Below are 20,920 nucleotides of genomic sequence, written 5' to 3'. Positions count from 1 at the left end.
ATGGCGACGGGAAAGATATTGTTAGGAAGGGATGTCATCCAAGTCCTCTTCGTCATATTTTATACTGTAAGATCTGAAAGTAAGTACTTTATATGCAAACTTAAACTAGTAAAAACTAAACAACGTACATGTTTATAGTTAATACTACTAAATGTGAGGTAGGTTATTTTACTTCCTGATTGGATAGGTCAGTAAAGAGTGTTCCAGTATGTTGTTTCGTAAAAGCCGACATTAATCACTTCTAGGATCGCCATGTCATTCATCATGTAAATATACTACATAGAGGATATTGAATGGTTTCTCGTTTAATATAACATATTTCACGAAACATATCGATATATTCTGTCATACGAGTGAAATATATGTTATATTCAATGGGAAACCATTCAATTTTCTTTTTATTGCATTTCATATACTTAAAAAAAATGAAAGCATTGAAAAAATATCAGTGTCAAAAAGTGTGGGAATACAGCAAAATACCAATTTGTCTATCTCCGCTTCGACTGGAAAAACCAACAAGTTTACAACGAGGTAAATACAAAGGTTAACTTTGATTGGTCAAAAACGGAAAACTTATATTTTCAATGCAAAATCTTATATTTTCACTGCTCATCGCTGCAGTGAAAATAAAAGTTTTATTAGTTTGATAAATTTTTGTATTTCACTGGCAATAAATTTGTTTACTTCACATAAATAATACCTTGGACCTATCCACAAGTCCCTTTCAAGATACAACAGACGATAATGTGAAATGACAATGATATATACACTATGGATACATTTATATTGGTATAGCATTAATCATTGTCATCGGGCCAGCAGAAACAAAAAGTTATATATGATTTCTGGTATGAATCTTAATGAGCAGTTATATAAATACAAAAAAAAAATCAATTCATACACACATATTATCTTAACATTGGTGTTTATCTTTCTAATGCATTTGTGAAGTTTTATTTTTAATTTTAAAATCCACGTAATAGCATGTTAACACGTAAATCTGGTTTTTTTTTAGTAAATGATATTAGTTTCTTCGACCATGTAACACAACACAAGTCTATTGTGTGTTGTTTGTAAAGTTTATTTATACCTCACGTTGTGTTACATTGGGTGGCAGCCTATCAGTACTTCACTATTTTAATATCTGCTATCCCAACTTCCTTATCTCCCCATCTCTCCACCACTCATCTCATTTCCCAAATACAAATAAAATCTTTATACTCCAATGACGTTCTCCCTTCACCTTCACGAGTTGAATGTTGACGGCTTCCTCTGATACTTACTGTTTTATTTACTTGTATTTAATTTATTTCAATTCTATTAACTATATCAACTTATTTCGTTACAACTATTAACTGACTTTTTGTCCTATCTTAGGTATTAAAATCTCTGTTTGAGCACGCTGAAATTTTGAACCTGAACAGGGAGAGATGATGAAATAGGAAATGGTACTGAAACAGACACCAGTTAATGAATTATTTGCGTAATATTTTCTATGCATTTTAATCGTGTGGTGAATTGATGCGACAGGTGATGTTAATACACCATCCGTGTTATTTTTGTTACTAAAAACAGTCGGATATCGCCAGTGTAATATGGACAGAACTTCATGAAATAGTCGGAATAAAATATATCAAATTGGAATTTCGGTTAAAGATGTACACTACCTATCACAGAAAACGCATCACAAATGTCTTTTATTGGTTCAATTTTTTATTTGTTTTTGTCTTGTAACATTTCTATGTTAGAGCTATTTCAGAGGGGAAATAAATAAAGTTTCCACGAATAATATCCTCGAATCATTCATTAACGCTATCCATAGAAGATCAAAGAATGAACTCGCGGAGAATTTGAACATGAACGGGGGCACATACCATTTTTCTCCTCACCTGATTATGTTTCTTAACAACAATATGAAACAGTAATAAAAAAAAAAACCATCTAAGTGAATAGTTAATGAATGTTTTTAGAATGTTTTGTATGCATTTGAAATGTAAATTGATACGAGAGGTAATATCCATATACCATTAATGTGCATTTATCTACCAATATAGTCGGTTTTGCCAATGCAATAAGGAGGGTTATTATTGTAACACATATACAAGGATGAACAATTATCATATTGGAATTTCGGTTAAGTTGAGGTATTTAATCACATCTTCAAGGCAACGGATGATAATATGATTAGAAATGTCAGAACCCTCGTTAATTTCAATTCATCAGGTTTGAACTAATACTTCATTTATTGCAGGTAACGTCGCATTACTTAAAGCAACATATCAAAGTAGTGACCAGGGGAGCGGTAAACATGTAGCCAGTAACGTTGTGGATAACTGTCTAACTGACTTCGATGCTGGTTGTTGTACACATACGAAGGCCGGTCAAAACACGGCCTGGTGGCGTGTTGATCTGGGAGATCTGATGACCATTACTAGGATAAAAATTTACTACAGAGGTGAGTAAAGTGTCACTACCAAAAATATTATAATTTAATATTAAGTTAATTCGATTAGATCCCACTCATTATCAAACTCATTTAAACAGCACATTCCTTTATAATTGTAACTTACGAAATACTTAATGAATAGCACTAGGACACAAACAATATTTGTACTGTAAACATTAGAATAATGACTTATTCTTATCAATTATTCTTAAGTAGAATATCAAGACATCTTCGGTCTCCTGACAAAAGTAGCATAACAGTAGAGGGTTCCAATGTTATAGCTGAACCGCTATGGTAGCTCAAAGTCGAATAACGAGGGGAAAATATCAATAAATTCTATATTTGAGACCCTTAAAAGTTACAAGAGTATGAGACTATGAGTTCCCTGACATTTAGCTTCTTCGGTCTCGTTGACAACACCATATAAATCTAGGTCCAATTTAATTGTGTGAAATTCTCGATATGAGAACTTTGTTCGTGAACCACCAGGCAAACATCAAATATGTCTGGCTTCATAGGGCACAACACTATACAGTTATCAAATGGGTATGAGGGCGTTAGTAATTTTGTCAGCCCCGAAGCAACAACTGTTGCACGAGGGCTTTAGCCCGAGGGCAACCGTTGTTGATGAGGGGCTGACAAAATTACTATTGCCCGAATTACCCCATTTGATAACTGTTTTATTATACCTTTCCGTTTTTTTTTTCTCTATATAGATGTTTGTGCTGGTATGAGAATCTGCTATATAGTCCTCCATTAACTTGACAGACGTTTGTATGACCCTTTTAGTGTTTTGGCTATCTCTCTCCGTTAATAATGACTCGATCTCTACTTCTGTGGCGTTTTAAAAACGCATGTGTTGATTCATGTTTGACAGTTTCGTGAGAGAAAACAAAATGTTAGGCTACCGTCTGCAACAACAAACAATCTGTGTCAATTAAGCGCTTGCATGTCGTTGTGTCTTTCAAACGTTCTGACGACGTTACAGCAGGGGTGTGACAGTTTGCCGTGTGACAGTTTTTTCCAACTGTCACACGGTGTGATAGTCCTGGAAACACATGCGCAATCCTCTCGAGGCTGATAGTCAAATTATCACATTACTTTTATATAGAGAAAAAACCGTAAAGGTATAATAAAATAGAATATTGCCAGCTGAGATAATTATTTCGACTTTGAAACTTTGCCATTGACACCATCAACCTGCATCTCGCGAAGTATCGCGTTGTTCATTTGTTCGTTAGAATCCAACCGTCACGGAAATCATGATAACAGGTCCTTGGACATTGATTCAACTGGGATATATTAGTATTGTTGGTATTGGAAGCAGGGATGTCACAATATACATGTAGAAAAGAATAATCAACAATTTGTAGTGAACTAGGAAAGAGTCATTGTGGATATTTAAGAGTTAAGCAGGTACGTTTTATTTAAAGACAAGTTTTACATGTTAGATGTTCAACGTTACCTAGTATAGAAAGCCCATGTATACGCCATAGTCAGCCAAATCTATTCGAGTTGCTTCCCTTAGATAAGTAGTTAATTAACCCGTTTTAGGTTTACACTCTTCATTCGCTGTCTATGTCAAATAACCAAACGGTAGCACCTGGAAGTCAGTCGTTATTATGCAGCACACGTGCGCGGTCCGTTGGACCAGTGGTTAGTGCCTAGAGCTATAATTAGAAATGACGTTATAGGGGTTTAGAGACGCCTGTATTTCAGGTAAAAGGTCAGGATTGGTCAATTGACCACATCTTCAATTTATACATATTTATTAACCCTTGGGAGATATAAAAAGACTTGGGCGTTTTGCATAGGGAGTTCTCCAATAGTTTTCAGACTAAACGGACCTGAGTGCCGTTCGAATGTAAGTATGTAGCTTTTGATTTGTTTGAATGTGTGTGAACTGTTAAGTGTGAATGCGCCGGCGATAGTGGGGAAGATGGATTAAACTTCATAGGATTAGATTATACCTTCGGGATTTTCATGTGGATTAATAAATATAAGTAAACTTTATATCCTGCGTTGAATTATGTTTATCGCAACACAACAATCCCAAAATAACTTTCACGTCCCGTGTTTATGGAGAGCGGACGTTACAAATTGAGAAATTCAAATTGTCATACAAATAATTTTGAGTTGTTTTTGCTGGTTACGTAATTAGCAGAGCCTGGGTAAGCGGCTGATGTCATAGAGTCTTTGGTGTTCTTGATTTCGGGTTTACATAGAGTATATGAGTCATTTAAAAAAGTCATCGACACTATCTATAGACTACAATGAAAATGTTTGCAAGGTATATGTTACCTGTTTTGATAAGCTCCTTACTATTTTCCGGATAATTAAACCTTATTTATTGTAAAAAAAATGTATTTAACAGTGTTTTGTATTGTAACTAGAATGTATCCAACAGTGTATTATATAGTGTAGTAAAATGTATCTAAAAATGTATTGCGCCAAGGTACTTGCCGTTTTCTGATTTTTCGTTTGATTTTGACTTTTGCTTACTTGTTGAGAATACTTGAAAGCATTACATTCTATCTATACGGAACATAATTTGAAATTCAAAGCGTTAAGTGTACAATATGTATTTCTTGAAATAAATTTATATTAATGATTCACTGTTTAGAGCGGTTAAAGCGACCGATACATTTTCTTCAAAAATACAACACACTATTCCCTTCTGCAAAGGGATGACTAACTACACAGACGGACAAACAACATACAAAAAGACAGACAGACTGACAAATAGACAAGTACATACTGATGTAAAGATTATATATTTATCTTATATACATACATAATTCTAATGAATATCGTTTGAAATTTAGTATGAATTGACAGGGTCTTTCGTCTGACAGACGATCAAATTTAACATAATCTGATATTTTATTACCTTAAAAGTGTATCTAAAGGTGCTGCTTTTTAATAGCGAGGGGAACTGGATAATAAAATGTGCAGTAATATAGTCAGAATGTAAAAATGTATTTCCAAGATGTCAGTTTGTCTGCTCGAGATCTCTCCGTCGTTATGTGGGTTTACACCTGGCCACTCGCTCGTTCATCAAAGTTTCAATAAGTCCTGGGTACCATATACGTATTCATTGCGACGTTGGGAAGTATCCAACATAACTCTTTTACTGCCAGTGATTAATTGTACGAGAACCATTATTGTCATCTAAAACTGTTTCGCTATTTTGGCTGTAATCCACACACATTCTTTATAGATGAACTTCCTTTATAACTTAATTTCAATTTCTCTGAATAACTTCGGTACTGTACGAGAACCAGTAACAACTTCCTGTCATAACCGCTTACCATCAGAGAAAAGCGTATTAGGAACGTGATGTATCGAATATTACCAATCGCCTTCCAGGAGGTTATCTTTGTGATGCTAAGCAATTTGCTATTGGTGAACCCAAGAAGAATACCAAATATCAGAAACCCAATTAAAATGTCAGATTAGGATTGATAACATTCAACTTGTATATTGACATTTATCCTCATCCGTGCCTTTAAAAGTGGTTGTCTGCCTCCTGATTTTTATTTTCTTTCCAGATGGTTTTAAGCACAGATTTGCAGGATACCAGCTTTATGTATCTAATGACACCAGGACGCCAACAGATGGTGTCCTGTGTTTTGTGGACACTAGTAGTATTCAAGATGATGTACAGCTGGTGGTGACACACCAGTGCCCGTATGTAGGTTGGTATGTGACCGTGTACAACTATAGAAACAACACAAAACGATACAGCTGGTATTATGATGACGCTATTCTGGAGTTGTGTGAGGTACAGGTGTTTGGTGAGTATGATTCTGTTTAACATTGGCTTAAATAAATGATCAGGTGAGGTGGTGTATAACCACAATTCTTTTTTTCATTTAAAAGGTACTTTTCCCAATATGAAATAGTATTTTTTCTAACCCGAATCTACTGTACATACCCTTGTAACAGAGTTAATTAGCAATTCAATCTAAATCATCTTCTCTGTCAGGGAGAGAACCAAGGACATCTTGCTTACTAATCTAATGCTCAACTGATCGAGCTACAGAGAAGATCTCTCGTCTAGTTCTGTTTTCACATACTGTTGTCACGTATTCATGTGAGTGTATAATTAGAGCTATCAAAAATAAGCCGCTGACGTATACGCATGCGTACATCGGGACGTATATGTAAGAAAACATTCATAAGTTTGAATATGTTTCACCGTTTTACGGGTTTCAAATGTTCAAAAGCAAATACTGATGAAACGTCGCTTTGGAAGGCTAATCCAGTCATCAACCTAGCTAAGCTTACCGGTGTTTATATACCTTGTTACAGCCTGTCACGTAGAAAACGTACAACCTTCTTATCACCTGTAGAAACGCCATATACAGACCAGATATAGGCTTACATATGAAGAAAATGTAACTAAATTGGCATAAGGACCAGATGCTCCGCCCCTCTCGTTATGCTGACTGATATATACGCTCGAGTCTATAGTACAATAATAACTAGTGAAGTGCAGGAGATTCGTACTCATTTACTTTTTGGGATCCCCTATTTGTATTCTAAGTGGGTGCTCACAACTACCGATATATACAAAAATATATTCTGAACATGACTTGCTCAAAAAATGGTCTCAATAATATGAACAGATGCACCCTTTCTCAGCAGAACTTACTTAGAAAGGTAACTTGTATACAATAAATGTAGAGTAAGGGGGAAAATTCTACATATAGCTACTCAATACCACTTATCGAAACAACACTAAACATTTCCTTTCTTATAGCAAAGTATCGTCTATGTGAGCAGGAACATTGACATGCAATGTTCAGTTTTCTTAAAACCCAGTTCTCTGTCTAGTAGTACTCTAAAACCAGACTACGTCTGCCCACTCAAAGGAACATAACTCGTACAACACACACACACACACACACACCAGCTAGAACACCTCGCTTCTCACAGTCGCAGTCATACCAAGGTACCAGTATTCAGAACAGAGCACGAGTTACAGCGTCTGCGCACTATAGCAGGGTTCGTATGTTGTCTATACTACCGCTCAGCTACGTATACAATCTGCTGTCTCACTTCAACTCATCGTTACACGTACCTTTTGATCTTTGTTGTTGTGTTGCTTTCTCAGAAGTCAAAATCCTGTCTAACTAACAAGCTAGCAGAGGCTTTACATACCCTCTGAGAGACGAAACACCGTCTTTGTCTATATTATGTTTGAATATCATGCGCGCTAATCACGCCATGCTACACGCTTAGTACCGATCGACACCGAGGTTGTATCGAAAAACGGAAGTAAATAGGTACTATAACGAATTAAACTGTATAACATATATACAAATAAAGAACTGGAAAGGTTAAAACCTGTTTGTCACACCACCATGGAATATTGAGCCTAGCCGAAAACAAATATGCAAGCGTGGTTGTTACCTGTAAATGCCTTCCTAGTTTAAAATCATTAATGCTGATTTGCATGACTATGAAAAAAAAATTATGAAACATGTCTCAGATTCATACATTAATGAATGTTCCCTAACATACATGTCCCAATATATGTAAACGCATACGTAAGCATCTTATTTTTGCCATAATTTCCCTCTTGCATTGCCGAGAAGGACCCTAAACTTCAAATACAGCTATCTAGTCATCTGTGTTGTTGTTTACTTCCGAATTTATAAACAACAATTTTATAATTGGTTTGAAAATAGAAGTGTTCCGAAGTTGTACCTAATTTAAGATTTTAAATATTAATATAGGGTAATAGTATGCTATGTTTCTAATATAATACAGTTTATCGGGGTATTATAGATGATGATCAGATCAAAAACAATATAGTTGGAAAATGAAATAAATTTGCTTGTGAGCACTAACAATCATAAATTTGTCATTCAACAGGATGTCAAGTAGGGAGATACGGTGACGGACACTGTAACAATCTGTGTCCACCAGCGTGTTATGGCGGTAACTGTAACTCCAAAACAGGTGCCTGTTTCTGTAAGTTACCATTATTTATCTTCATATACAATACCAAAAAAGAAAATACAAATATGTCAGTCACACACTGAGTTAACTGCTGAAACATTTTATTCACTACTGAAGCTATGAACTTGCAACAAGAACGATTAATTGATGACTTGATTTATCGAAGGCACTTAGAATATGTAGATACAATCAGATCAATCTTTTTCTCGAAAATTTTGTTTCCTCTAAAATTAAGGATATTTCACAGAATGATCATTATGGTACTCGATATCTGATTACTTAATACTTTTTGTTTCTTGGTATATTTTTTGGCTTTTCGTTCATCTTTAAGTTAACAGATATATGGTACTTTTAACCGTTTTCAAATATGTATTTGTAATGACGGAAGAAGCTAGATCGAAAAATATTTGCTCCCTTCCAAACAAAGTCTAATTAAGTAGAGTATAAATAGACAATCCGGCACAGAAAGCCGGCGAATCAAAAATTAATGCTATAGACAACCAAGGACACAACTAGGCAACTTAACTTAACCTGGTAAAGCTAACTAGCTGTGTACTGTCAGGTGTTATCTCGTGCAATATCTGATTCTGTTGATATCTGAATTTTTGCAGGGTCAAAAGTGACATTCACTGTAATCAACAGGCGAAACATATATAAAAAAATATCGATATAACTTATTCTTATATTTCTATATCATAGCTTATATAGTGAACAGATGATTATATATAAATATTTGCTGTCAGATTGTGTTCCTCAGAAGTATGGCATCAGATGTGAACAGAATTGTTCTACGAATTGCCTGGATAGTCTATGTGAGAATGTGAACGGCTACTGTTACGGTGAGAAACAACTTCTACCTTTTTCGATTTTGATATTGAATATTTCTCTATGAAATCAAAATAATATTAAGAAAATATTTCCATTTTCCACTTAGAACAAAAATAAGATTTCCGTGTTGCTTGTTACCTTTTTTTTAAATCAGCTAGTTCAAACAAACAAATATACCTTCAAAGACAGTTTTAAAGTGTACCCTGAACGAAATTATTTAGTTAAATATATTATTCGGTTAAGTCAAAAAACACGAATGCCGAAAACCGCATCAAAATCGGCCAACCCATTACCGAGTAATTGCGATTTTTCTCGAAAACACACCTGGAGATCTTTTCACAAAAGTTCCTAAGTTTTACACTTACGATTATTCTTACGATTATCGTGGTTTTCACGAAAGCACTCGTAAGATTATTTTTACTCTTACGATAATTCTTAAGTTTTACACTTACGAAAACTGCTACGATTACACTTACGAGTAAAATTCTCCTTAGCAACCTACTTTCGTTTTTGAAGCCCATGCGTAGACCGCTCGTTTTAACTTCCGCAATACCTGCAGTTACGATCATGTACTTGTGGGAGATGATTATGAGAAATGTCTCACTTGTTGGCATGAATATGTAGTTTTTAATCAAAATTTACATTATAGACGAGTAAATTATTGTATTACAATCGCATGTTTAATTTGTAAAAAAAATATCGTACCGTGGCTTTATGAATACTGTATTAGAACTACGGTACGATATATTTTTTTACACATCAAGCATGCGATTGTAATACAATAATTTACTCGTCTATTATTAAATATTTTTGTGTTGTTTTTGTTTTAATGCATTATATGCTTTCGTTCTTTTGTAAGTTTTTCTTTTTCCTCTTGTTTCGCTCTCTCTCTCTATCTCTCTCTTTCCTTTGTCTACAGTAAATATTTGATTTGCAAGGCATTACTGAATTATTTTGAATAACATGACCAATATAATGCTCACTTCAAAATTTCAAATGAGACATACAGTCAATAATGAAGTACTGTATATGAAATGAATTCACATACACATGGATGGCAAAGTAGATAATTATGATCAATATAAACAAAATAACAAGTCAAGAAGCTATTATATCAACATTTTAATTGTAGAGAATATATAATTAAGGTAATCTCTTAGTTTACCTTTTAAGTCATTAAGCAGAATCATCCAAAGCCAATGTTCTCATTATTTAAGCCAGACTTTATTGTAGAATTGAGGCTGATTCAGACCAGTGCCTGAAATACAAAATAAACTGAGGTATATTCAAATGTCTTTTTTTTTGCTTGTTTTACATCAAAATCCTGTTTTCCATGGTCCTGTATTTGTATTTTCCCATATTTGTAGAAGTAAAAATAACTTCAGAGATTACAAAAATAAAAATATAGGATAACTCAAAAAGCTTACAACAAACTTTAAAAAAATTTAAACTCGCCCATCCCTCCACCTAGACTGCATTTCAAACACTAATAATAATGTTCTGAAAAACAAAAATAAACACCAATCCTTCCACATGGCATGAGTTTCATTAGACATTTTGATGGTCAGATCATTATATGTCTCAAAAAATACATCTGTCTATCAGCGTGTCTAATATTTGGTGTTGAGGCCAGAGGAAACTCGGGTTACTTTCGCCAATGAAAAACATGTAATTATAACCTTGCTTCAGTGTCCCCTCCCCAATGACAATTTTAAAAACTTGCAATGACTTGTTTTTTTAAATCTTGTGTGCATCCTTAATCATAATGAAGCAGAAAATGATAAATGTATACAAGTACTAGCTAACCAGCATATATTTACCAACACAAGTACATGTATGTCTATCTTTGATTTATTCAAAATATTTCCACAATGTTGCCAGCCTTTAATGACATAGAATGCATACTGCATCATGTACATGTATCAAATGTTCATCTACATATATCTGTACAACAAAACATTATGTCAGTCTATTTCATAAATAAAGTCTGACACAACATATTGTAACAAAGTTGGTTAATTAATGTCAATGAAAACAGTTAAACCGAAGAACAACTATTTCGTCTTTTCAGTAATCCTCTATCACCTCTTGGCTCAACCATATCATGTGGCAATTTATCTGAATTATATGTAACCACTATTGCAAAACTGAAATTCTACATAGAATATGTTTCATTTTTAATCTTCCATTCATTTTCTTCACTTTGTGTGTATGTAAAATAAAATAAAAACAAATTAATATAATTTTAGTTGGTACATATAAACATGTGCAGAAAATTGGCAAACAGAACAAGAACTTTTTACTATTTGTACCTGTATGATCATATACAATTGCATGTAATATACTGATGCAAAAGTAGAAAGTCTAAATTAAATTCAAAGGCATCAATATTGACAATTCTGATACAGACTACACAGCAATCATACAATTTGGTGTAGCACCCCCTCCCATCCCTAACAAACAAAAATAAGCAAAAAACAAAATCAAAATTAAGAATAAAACAAAAACTAAATAGACTAGTTGTTTATGAATAACTTTTTAACTGGTCAGATTTCATTTGGACCCAATATATACCTATCTTGTAACACATCAAATAAAATTAACATTAGGCCTACATGTAGATACTTGTGACAGGGTTTTCCTTGTAGTTGTGTCACATGGGCATGTCTAGTTTTATATTAAAAAAAATAGTCAGAAATATATAGATTGACAAAAGGTATTTCTGACTATTTTTTAGACATGCCCCTTAGGTTTTGTAATGTGAAAATTGGGAGTTCCATTTTGAAATCCAGGAGTCCCATGGCTTTTTTAAATTGACAAAATTATGTATGATATATAACAATGTTGCCTTAAGTAATATGATGCAGACACAATAAATTATTAGAATCAATTGAAATCAACTGTTATTTCTACGTTGTATGGCAGATTTTGCCCGGAATTACAATGCATCCTAAGTATGCACAGACATGTAGTTTGGGAGTTCTCTGAGGTTTTTTTCTGTGCCAGGAAAAACACTATCATAAAGATATATATATTATATTTATAGAGTTTACATGTAGGATATTGCTGGCACATTTTGTATTCTCGTGATAAAACAACTTTAATTCATTATTACTTACTTTACATTGACTGTTTCGTCTGTTTTTTGTACGTAGCTCTTCACAATGTCCAGTGTCACTTCACAGTTTGTAAGTTTAGTTGACGATGACGATTTGTATCAGTAATATGTGAGATCCACGAAAACAATCGGCACCAGTCACATGTCTGTCCACCATTTAGCAACCGATCATCTGGGATATACCCGATTACTATAAATAGCTTTTGCTGTCGCCGGCTTTATTTATTTATTTATCTTTTTATTATCATTGTTAACAAAATACGTGCTTTTATTTTAATCATCTAGTTACAAAAGTAATGTTTCCTGATGAAACTAAGACCATTTATTGTGTCATGAAAACGACAAAAAGTTGCAAGTTGCTGTCGATCGTATTCGCGCAGGTGCTTGTGTTATCAACTCGCTCTTGCATGACGTCAAGTTCCTGCGGTGATTTGTTCAAATAATACGGATTTCTGAAAACTTTGATCATTTTTAGGTACGTTATGAATGATAGTATTGTGTACTTTGAACAGTTTTTTCTTGGCTTCAAAATGTATAATATAATAGTATTTTGTATGTGAAAATCATTAAAATTTGTCGATTTGTGTTCCTACTGTATCACATCATTAGGTAGGGATGCGACCATTGCTCTAACGCCGACGTGTTATTGGCGTAGTTGGGAGTTAAGGGGTTAGGACTAATGCGTGCTTGTTTTGGGATAAACAGACCACTGTCGCCATTTTGTTAAACACTTTATATTTTACCCCTAAGAATCACACTTACGACGAATTTTTCATCGTAAGAGTAACATTTTACACTTACGAGTGGGTTATGTGCTCTCGTAGACTTACGATGAATTTTGCACTCAAGATTTTCGTAAGTTCCTTTGTGAAAACCACCGTAATCCTAAATTTTCTCTTACGATCAAAATTACACTTACGAACTTTCGTGAAAAGGTCCCCTGAAGCCCAAAGCCGATTACCTCGTTTTGGTGACCTCTGACCTGTGACGTCACAAATTGAACATGATCGGAGCCGCCATATAGGAAATATATATAAACAAACGTGAACACGTGCCTGCAATTAATGCGAATTAGACAACAAAAATGAAAGTGCTAAATAAACTTTTTGAGTTATATTTGTGAATTAGTTAATAGCAAGTCCTACCGAAACCAGAGACATATAATTTTCTTTTATAACGGGCCATATATAGCATGTAACATCTTACTAATTTTCTATTATAACGGGCCAAATACAACGTGTATCATCTTACTTATTTTCTATTATAACAGGTCGTATATAACAGGTATATTTAAATATATTTTTTTATTTTAACGGGTCGTTGTAACGTGTATGACATTTGAATAACGGGCCGTTTATAACGACTTACATCATATAGCCTTTATTATGAAGGCATGACCGGTTTGTTACATACAAATGTACCAGTATTGAGTTCGGTTATAATACTTCTAGTAATATTTGTGAATTAGTTAATAGCAAGTCCTACCGAAACCAGAGACATATAATTTTCTTTTATAACGGGCCATATATAGCATGTAACATCTTACTAATTTTCTATTATAACGGGCCAAATACAACGTGTATCATCTTACTTATTTTCTATTATAACAGGTCGTATATAACAGGTATATTTAAATATATTTTTTTATTTTAACGGGTCGTTGTAACGTGTATGACATTTGAATAACGGGCCGTTTATAACGACTTACATCATATAGCCTTTATTATGAAGGCATGACCGGTTTGTTACATACAAATGTACCAGTATTGAGTTCGGTTATAATACTTCTAGTAATAGAAGTTTAAAATGCAATTCATACAGGATGTGAAATAAATGCTGAACATTTTGATTTTTTATTAGCCAAAACAGCAATGAATACGTTGCAAATACACTTGAAGATACCGTTATTTGTGATTTTTGGATAATTCTCCGAAATTGATAAAACGTGTCCATGAAAGATTAGTAACTCCCAGACAAGATTCATAGAGTAAATGTTCAACATCATGGGTATATGAATGAAGTAACTAAGGTTAATTATTCTATAGACAAACCTTTGAGATACGAATATTTTTCGCTTGTAAGGAAATCGAAACTCACTGAATTTCACACCTGGTAATTGTTTAACGGTATACTAATCCACTCAAACTTGAGAATTCGTAATTCTCCGAACATGTTTATATACATCTTTTAAAAGTCCCTTTTAAAGTGAATATATGACTTGCGACACACGAAAGCAAAACCACAAGGATCTCGATCAAAAACAATAATAACCAAAAATAAATAAAATTTGAAAAAATTATACATGAAAATCATTGCGAGTTTATAAGTTTTAGTATTAATTATGATTAGTCACGATGAACTAAATTGTATGTTTTTTATCATAAAAAACGGAGCTAAAATGATGGTTTTAATAAGTACCTATGCTTTATACCTGTACAGAAAGTATCAATTATATTATAATTGTTGCGAATCACTTTTATATAATTTCACTGACAACGATCGTATATAAATTATATCGTTCTCAAGCATTTAATCGTCCGTAATCCCTGAGACCATGACATGTAAAATAAGGGATAAAATCTGTATATGTAGAAGTTTGTTGTAGACTTCAACACTGGTATTCATACGGTAGAGATTTAGTCTATTGTAGATCATGATGATTATAATATATTACTTTCTGAATTAAGTGTTTTTCATGACTAGAAGCGGGTTTTGTATAGAATATAACGCATATATTTACTGTACGTGTGTTTGTCTTTTCTCACAAACCAGAGTATCCAGAACTGTTGTATTGTTGGTATGTTTATTTGAATATTAATTTGCGAATGAAATGGCACATTATTTTAATTAAAAATGTTGATGCTGTGTTCCTTTCTTTGGTATTGAGTAAGAAATGGTAAACACATAACTAATATACATGTATTGGTGATTGACAGATTATTACACAAGTCTGTGTTAACCAAGCGGTCATTTTCAGAGTCAATTTCACTAAAAAAAAATTTTAAGCTCAAACTTATATTGTTAGATTCCGATTTCCTCAAATATTCCTCACAGAATGATCACGTTAAACACAAATTTACAGGCTGTCGCTGTATGTGCAACTTTACACAGACAAGTACAGTCTGTTCAATTTATCTTCCTCCAAGCGTTGCTTTCACTAATGAGCAACTGAATAACCTCGTTTCCCAACTACCAACTCCATACATAATACTCGGAGTTTTTAACGGGCAGAACAGCATGTGGGGCTCTCCGAACACAGACGAGAGAGGAAGACGTATTGAGGAATTTATAGATAAAAACAACTTATGCCTTTTAAACAACAATACCCCAACATATTTACACCCTGCTACAGGCTCCCGTACCCACATCGACCTATCACTATGCCATCCTTCCATTTTTCTCGATTATGACTGGAAGGTTAATAATGATTTATGTGGGAGTGATCACTTCCCTATTTTTCTAAATAGTATTGGGACTCCTCTTGATAAAACCACTCCTCGATGGAATATGCACAAAGCAGATTGGGTTCAATTCCAACACCTGTGCAACGAGGAGCTTACTGTAGAAAAAATAACTAATCTCGATGATTCAATTAAAACGTTTACCGAAACTCTTACTTCTATTGCCGAAAAAACTATACCAAAGTCCGTTCCAAAATCTACAAAGTTTCTTCTATCTGAAGAATCTTTTATTAATAGATCTGGCCGAAAGGCAGCTTTAAGACGATTTTTGACTTCCCCAACTGTTGAAAATTACAATAATTTTAAAATTTGGAGAGCAAAGGCTCGGCGATCTATCAAATCCGATACAAAGAATAGCTGGAAGGAATACATTTCTAAAATATCTTCAAACACATCATCTTAAAAGGTATGGGATCAATTGCGAAAAATAAGTGGAAAAAGAAAAACGGCACCATCATCCCACCTTATCAATAAAAAACAAATTTTCTCTTCTAAATCAGAAATTGCTAATGCATTCGCCAAAAATATAGCCCAAAACTCATCGGCCAAAAACCACTTCCAAAAATTCCAACGATTTAAAAAAGAGAAAGAAAAGAAACGTCTTAATTTTAAATCCTCCAACACAGAAAGCTACAATAAACCATTCAATCTCACAGAGTTGCTTGAATCCTTAAACAAATCACAAGATTCGGCAGCTGGGCCAGATGAAATTCCGTACCAATTCCTAAAACATCTACCGGAATCATCTTTACTTTGTCTCCTTTATATTTTTAATCAAGTCTACGAATCAGGAAAGATCCCAGATTCTTGGAAGGAATCTACAATTATTCCAATTCCAAAACCTGGTAAGGACACCACTGAACCAAATAATTATCGTCCAATCTCTCTAACAAGCTGCATATGCAAAACCCTTGAACGGATGATAAACACTAGACTAGTTTGGTTCCTTGAATCTAATAATGTTTTGAGTCCACACCAAAGTGGATTCAGAAACTGCAGAGGAACGGTAGACCATCTGGTCAGGTTAGAAACCTTCATTCGAGAAGCTTTCGCAAAGAAGGAGCATCTAGTCGCTGTGTTCTTTGATCTGGAGAAAGCATACGATACTACATGGCAATATGGTATTATGAAAGACCTGCATGAAATTGGTGTACGTGGGAATCTCCCAAAATTCATAGCAAATTACATATCTGACAGACATTTTAAAGTTCGCGTAGGTTCAACTTATTCTGAAACAGCCAAACAGGAAATGGGAGTCCCTCAGGGTGGAATCCTTTCCGTAACACTTTTCGGTCTGAAAATCAACAGTATAACTAAATGTCTCGGTAAGTCAACTGAAGGGTCTCTCTTTGTTGACGACTTCTTGATCTGCTATAGGTCAAAGAACATGCACACGATAGAACGACAACTCCAACAATGTCTAGGCAAACTACAAACATGGGCAGATGAAAACGACTTCAAATTCTCCAGATCAAAAACTGTCTGCATGCACTTCTGCCAAAAACGAAAACCACATAATGATCCAGACCTAACATTAAATGGTATCAAAATTCCAGTTGTCGAGCAGACTAAATTCCTCGGACTAATTTTCGATGCGAAACTCTCCTTTGTTCCACATATAAAATACTTGAAAGATAAGTGCTCAAAGGCAATGAAAATTTTACGAGTACTATCCCATACTGACTGGGGTGCAGACCGTGAAATGCTTCTGCGCCTTTATAGGACGCTTATTCGATCAAAACTCGACTATGGCTCCATCGTTTATGGATCGGCACGAAATTCTTACCTGCAGATGCTAGATCCTATCCAAAACCAAGGATTACGTCTGGTACTTGGTGCTTTTCGAACAACACCTGTGCAGAGCCTTTATGTAGAGGCAAATGAACCATCCTTAAATGACAGAAGGAAAAAGCTTTTTCTTCAATATGCCGCCCAATTGAAATCCAACCCGAAAAATCCAGCTTTTGACCTTGTTGTCAATCCGCAATACCAAAACATATTTACTCAAAACCAAAAACTCCTACTAACATTTGGCATTAGAATTTCTAACTTTCTTCAGGAACTTAACATAAGTTTAGGCAACATAGGCGAGTACACCGTAACTGATGTACCACCGTGGCTTGTCGAATCACCTGATATTAACCTTACTCTACATGAGAGGGCAAAGTCGAGTGTATTACCCGAAGAGCACAAATGTTCTTTTCGGTAGTGCATTGCAGATTTTCCAGATCATGTTCAGATCTACACTGATGGCTCAAAAGATGGAGTAAAGGTCTCCGCAGCATGCTATTCCGATCACCATTGCTCTTCAATCCGCTTACCAGATGGTGCCTCTATCTTCTCTGCGGAAGCATGTGCCATCGATTTGGCCCTCGACCATATCGAAGAACAACGCTTCAGAATTTACAATCACGAGATCCAAAGAACATACTCATACAAAACCTTGTTTTACGAATATCTCGTATCTTAAAAAAATGCAAAATAACATTACTTTGGATTCCGAGCCATATCGGAATTAAAGGCAACGAACTTGTTGACCGCCAAGCAAAACTTGCTCTAAATCTGCAACAAACAAATATTAAAATACCATATACAGATTTCAAACCTCTAATTAGTTCTGCCATTCAGAGTAAATGGCAGCAACGCTGGTCTCTCGAGACGAGCAACAAACTTTTTAAAGTACAACCAAAACTTAAAACATCAAAACCAAGCCGGAAGGATCGTAGAGAGGAAATAGTCCTCTCTCGGCTCCGTACCGGGCACACATATCCTACTCATTCGTTCCTTTTGAAACGACAGGATCCACCGGTGTGTTATGCATGTGATGTTCAATTCACAGTGCAGCATTTTGTAATAGAATGTTTCGAATTTAAGCACATTCGTGATAAATACTTTCGAGACCCGGATATGAAAACCCTTTTCAGTTCCGTGGATTCGAAAACAATATTTAGCTACTTGAAAGAAATTGATCTATTTTATAGACTTTGATGTCTTTTACGTTACTGTCTTTGACGTTCTATTTATAACAAAGTTCACATAATCTATTCGTACATATTATTTCACATAATCTATTCGTACATATATATAGTTTACCATTTTTAACCACCTTTTATTATAATGATGTCAATATACAATACGGATGCTTTTAAAAAATGACAAATTTTATCTGATTTTAACTTTAAAAATAAAACATGTTAGAATATTGTTTGGCCCTAAATGACCCTAGTTGTCGATGGGCCGTAAAACATAAACAAACAAACAAACAATCCGATTTCCTGTCGGCAATATTCGCCAAATTCAACAACCTCAAATATCATGTCCAGATCGTATTCAGACATGTTTGTGTTGCTACTGTTCACACTGTCCTCTATGCTACTGGCCACCATATCAGTTACTCCGTTCAACCTGTGACGTCATAGACTGAAGAGTTCCAAGTCAGCGTGATTGACCCATACGCTGATTAGCAATCGACCGACAGGTGCAAATCGCGTACTTCGATGTGCGATATCTCGGCACTCGGCCAACCGATTTTGATGCGGTTTGCGACATTCTTCTTTGGTGGTTACAAAGAATAACATATTTGAATATCGTTTTTCGTTCCGGGTACACTTTAAAGAATGCTATTAAGATGACAATCGGTATTTGTTAAAATGACAAAATAAAAAATCATTGGTTATTGGGGAATATTCAAGTACAGTGATTCATGTGAATTGACCTGTCCTCAAAATTGTAAAGACAGGTGTTGAAAGGACATGGGGCGGTGTATAGATGATTCACAGTTTATAAACACTGTCATCTATAGTTATAATTACAATGCTTTTCGATAAGCCTGCTGGTTCCGTTGTAACCACTCCAAATTCCATTTAAATAATGTGACTTAACAAGGATTTGATCTTGATTTTTATGGCGGATACAGCTTAATAGTAATTTGTCCCTGCTGGTAACGTTGTATGTAGAGATGGAGGTACAATGTATGTGGCTAATGTTGAGGAGTCTGTAGTATCTTTGATTACAAGGTCAGCAGGGTATATCTTATCGTCATTGAACATTCTGTTATTTAAAACACGAACATCGTCATTAGATCTATATTTGAGTTTAAGAACTTTGCAGGGTCTACGTAGGTGTTATGATAAGCTCTTGAATATAATCCACCTCGTTTGAAACCAATATACACGAGTCGGCCATGAAAGTGGTACAGTTTGTTCCCCTGCGCATGCCAATAGCCTGTGGGAAGGTGTAATCACCAAACTCAGCACAGACATCGACGACCAGAAATTAATTCATTCTAACGATTTTATCAATAGTGTATTACATTTTTTAATCGTATATCATCTGGGCTCTATTTGTAGTTTAACAAAATAAAATATAGCATATTTCACAAATAAGTACTTATAAAGCCATGAGCCTTTCGTATGCCTTTCATAACCTACAAAGGACGGCGTAACTTCTGTTTGGAATGGAGATTGCTAGTGTAAATAGTGAGAAAATATAATGTTTTGACATAGACGTTTTTAAGGAGCAGACATTTAAAATTAATCAAAAGGAGTTCGCAACAAAACACATCCTATCAGGTTTACTTCTAGAGTAAATATTATATCAGAACGACAGCAACACTTAATAATAACGAATGGAACTGGCACTAAAACGTTCCTATAAAACCTTATTCGAAGAACTTCTCGAAGTAGAAACAAAACTTAGTTTGCAATTATTATCACGTAGTTTTGAAATAAAATTAGATTCAGATTTACCCCTGACTTCATCAAACTAGGAAAAAAGAAGTTTGTATAAAGATTAATTCGAGAAACTTTTCGAGTCAACAAGTAACCGTAGTTTATCAGGATTCCTATGGAAATGAATCAAATTAGATTTAAATTGATAGAGTTATACAGAATGATAGCATAACAAGTACCGATGGAAGCAATAATTATCTTTATTTTTTATTAGACTGCGCTCCTCATAAGTACGGTATTATCTGTGAACAAGACTTTGTAGACTGTACGTGGAAAATAATTCGAATGCAAAATCACCCTGATAGTTATAATTTCAATGTTTCGAAGATCAAAAGGCTGTTTTTATCCGTTATTTTTGTGTTTCGCA

The 20,920-nt window shown here is 34.5% G+C and overlaps 1 protein-coding gene across 1 annotated transcript in view; it reads left to right on the top strand.

Moving 5' to 3' along the window:
- Positions 1 to 20,920, top strand: part of LOC117326617 (receptor-type tyrosine-protein phosphatase mu-like) — a 66,510-nt gene continuing 45,590 nt past the window's right edge. The window contains exons 1-5 of the mRNA XM_033883376.1: positions 1 to 79; positions 2,252 to 2,455; positions 5,998 to 6,243; positions 8,330 to 8,428; positions 9,160 to 9,255. Of these exons, the coding sequence (XP_033739267.1) occupies positions 1 to 79; positions 2,252 to 2,455; positions 5,998 to 6,243; positions 8,330 to 8,428; positions 9,160 to 9,255 (724 nt within the window). The remainder of the gene's footprint in view (positions 80 to 2,251; positions 2,456 to 5,997; positions 6,244 to 8,329; positions 8,429 to 9,159; positions 9,256 to 20,920) is intronic.

This window comes from Pecten maximus, chromosome 4 (genome assembly GCF_902652985.1).
Source record: "Pecten maximus chromosome 4, xPecMax1.1, whole genome shotgun sequence".
Classification (NCBI taxonomy): Eukaryota; Metazoa; Mollusca; class Bivalvia; order Pectinida; family Pectinidae; genus Pecten; species Pecten maximus.
Note: the sequence above shows the minus strand (reverse complement) of the source record. Positions and strands in the feature narration are given on the sequence as shown.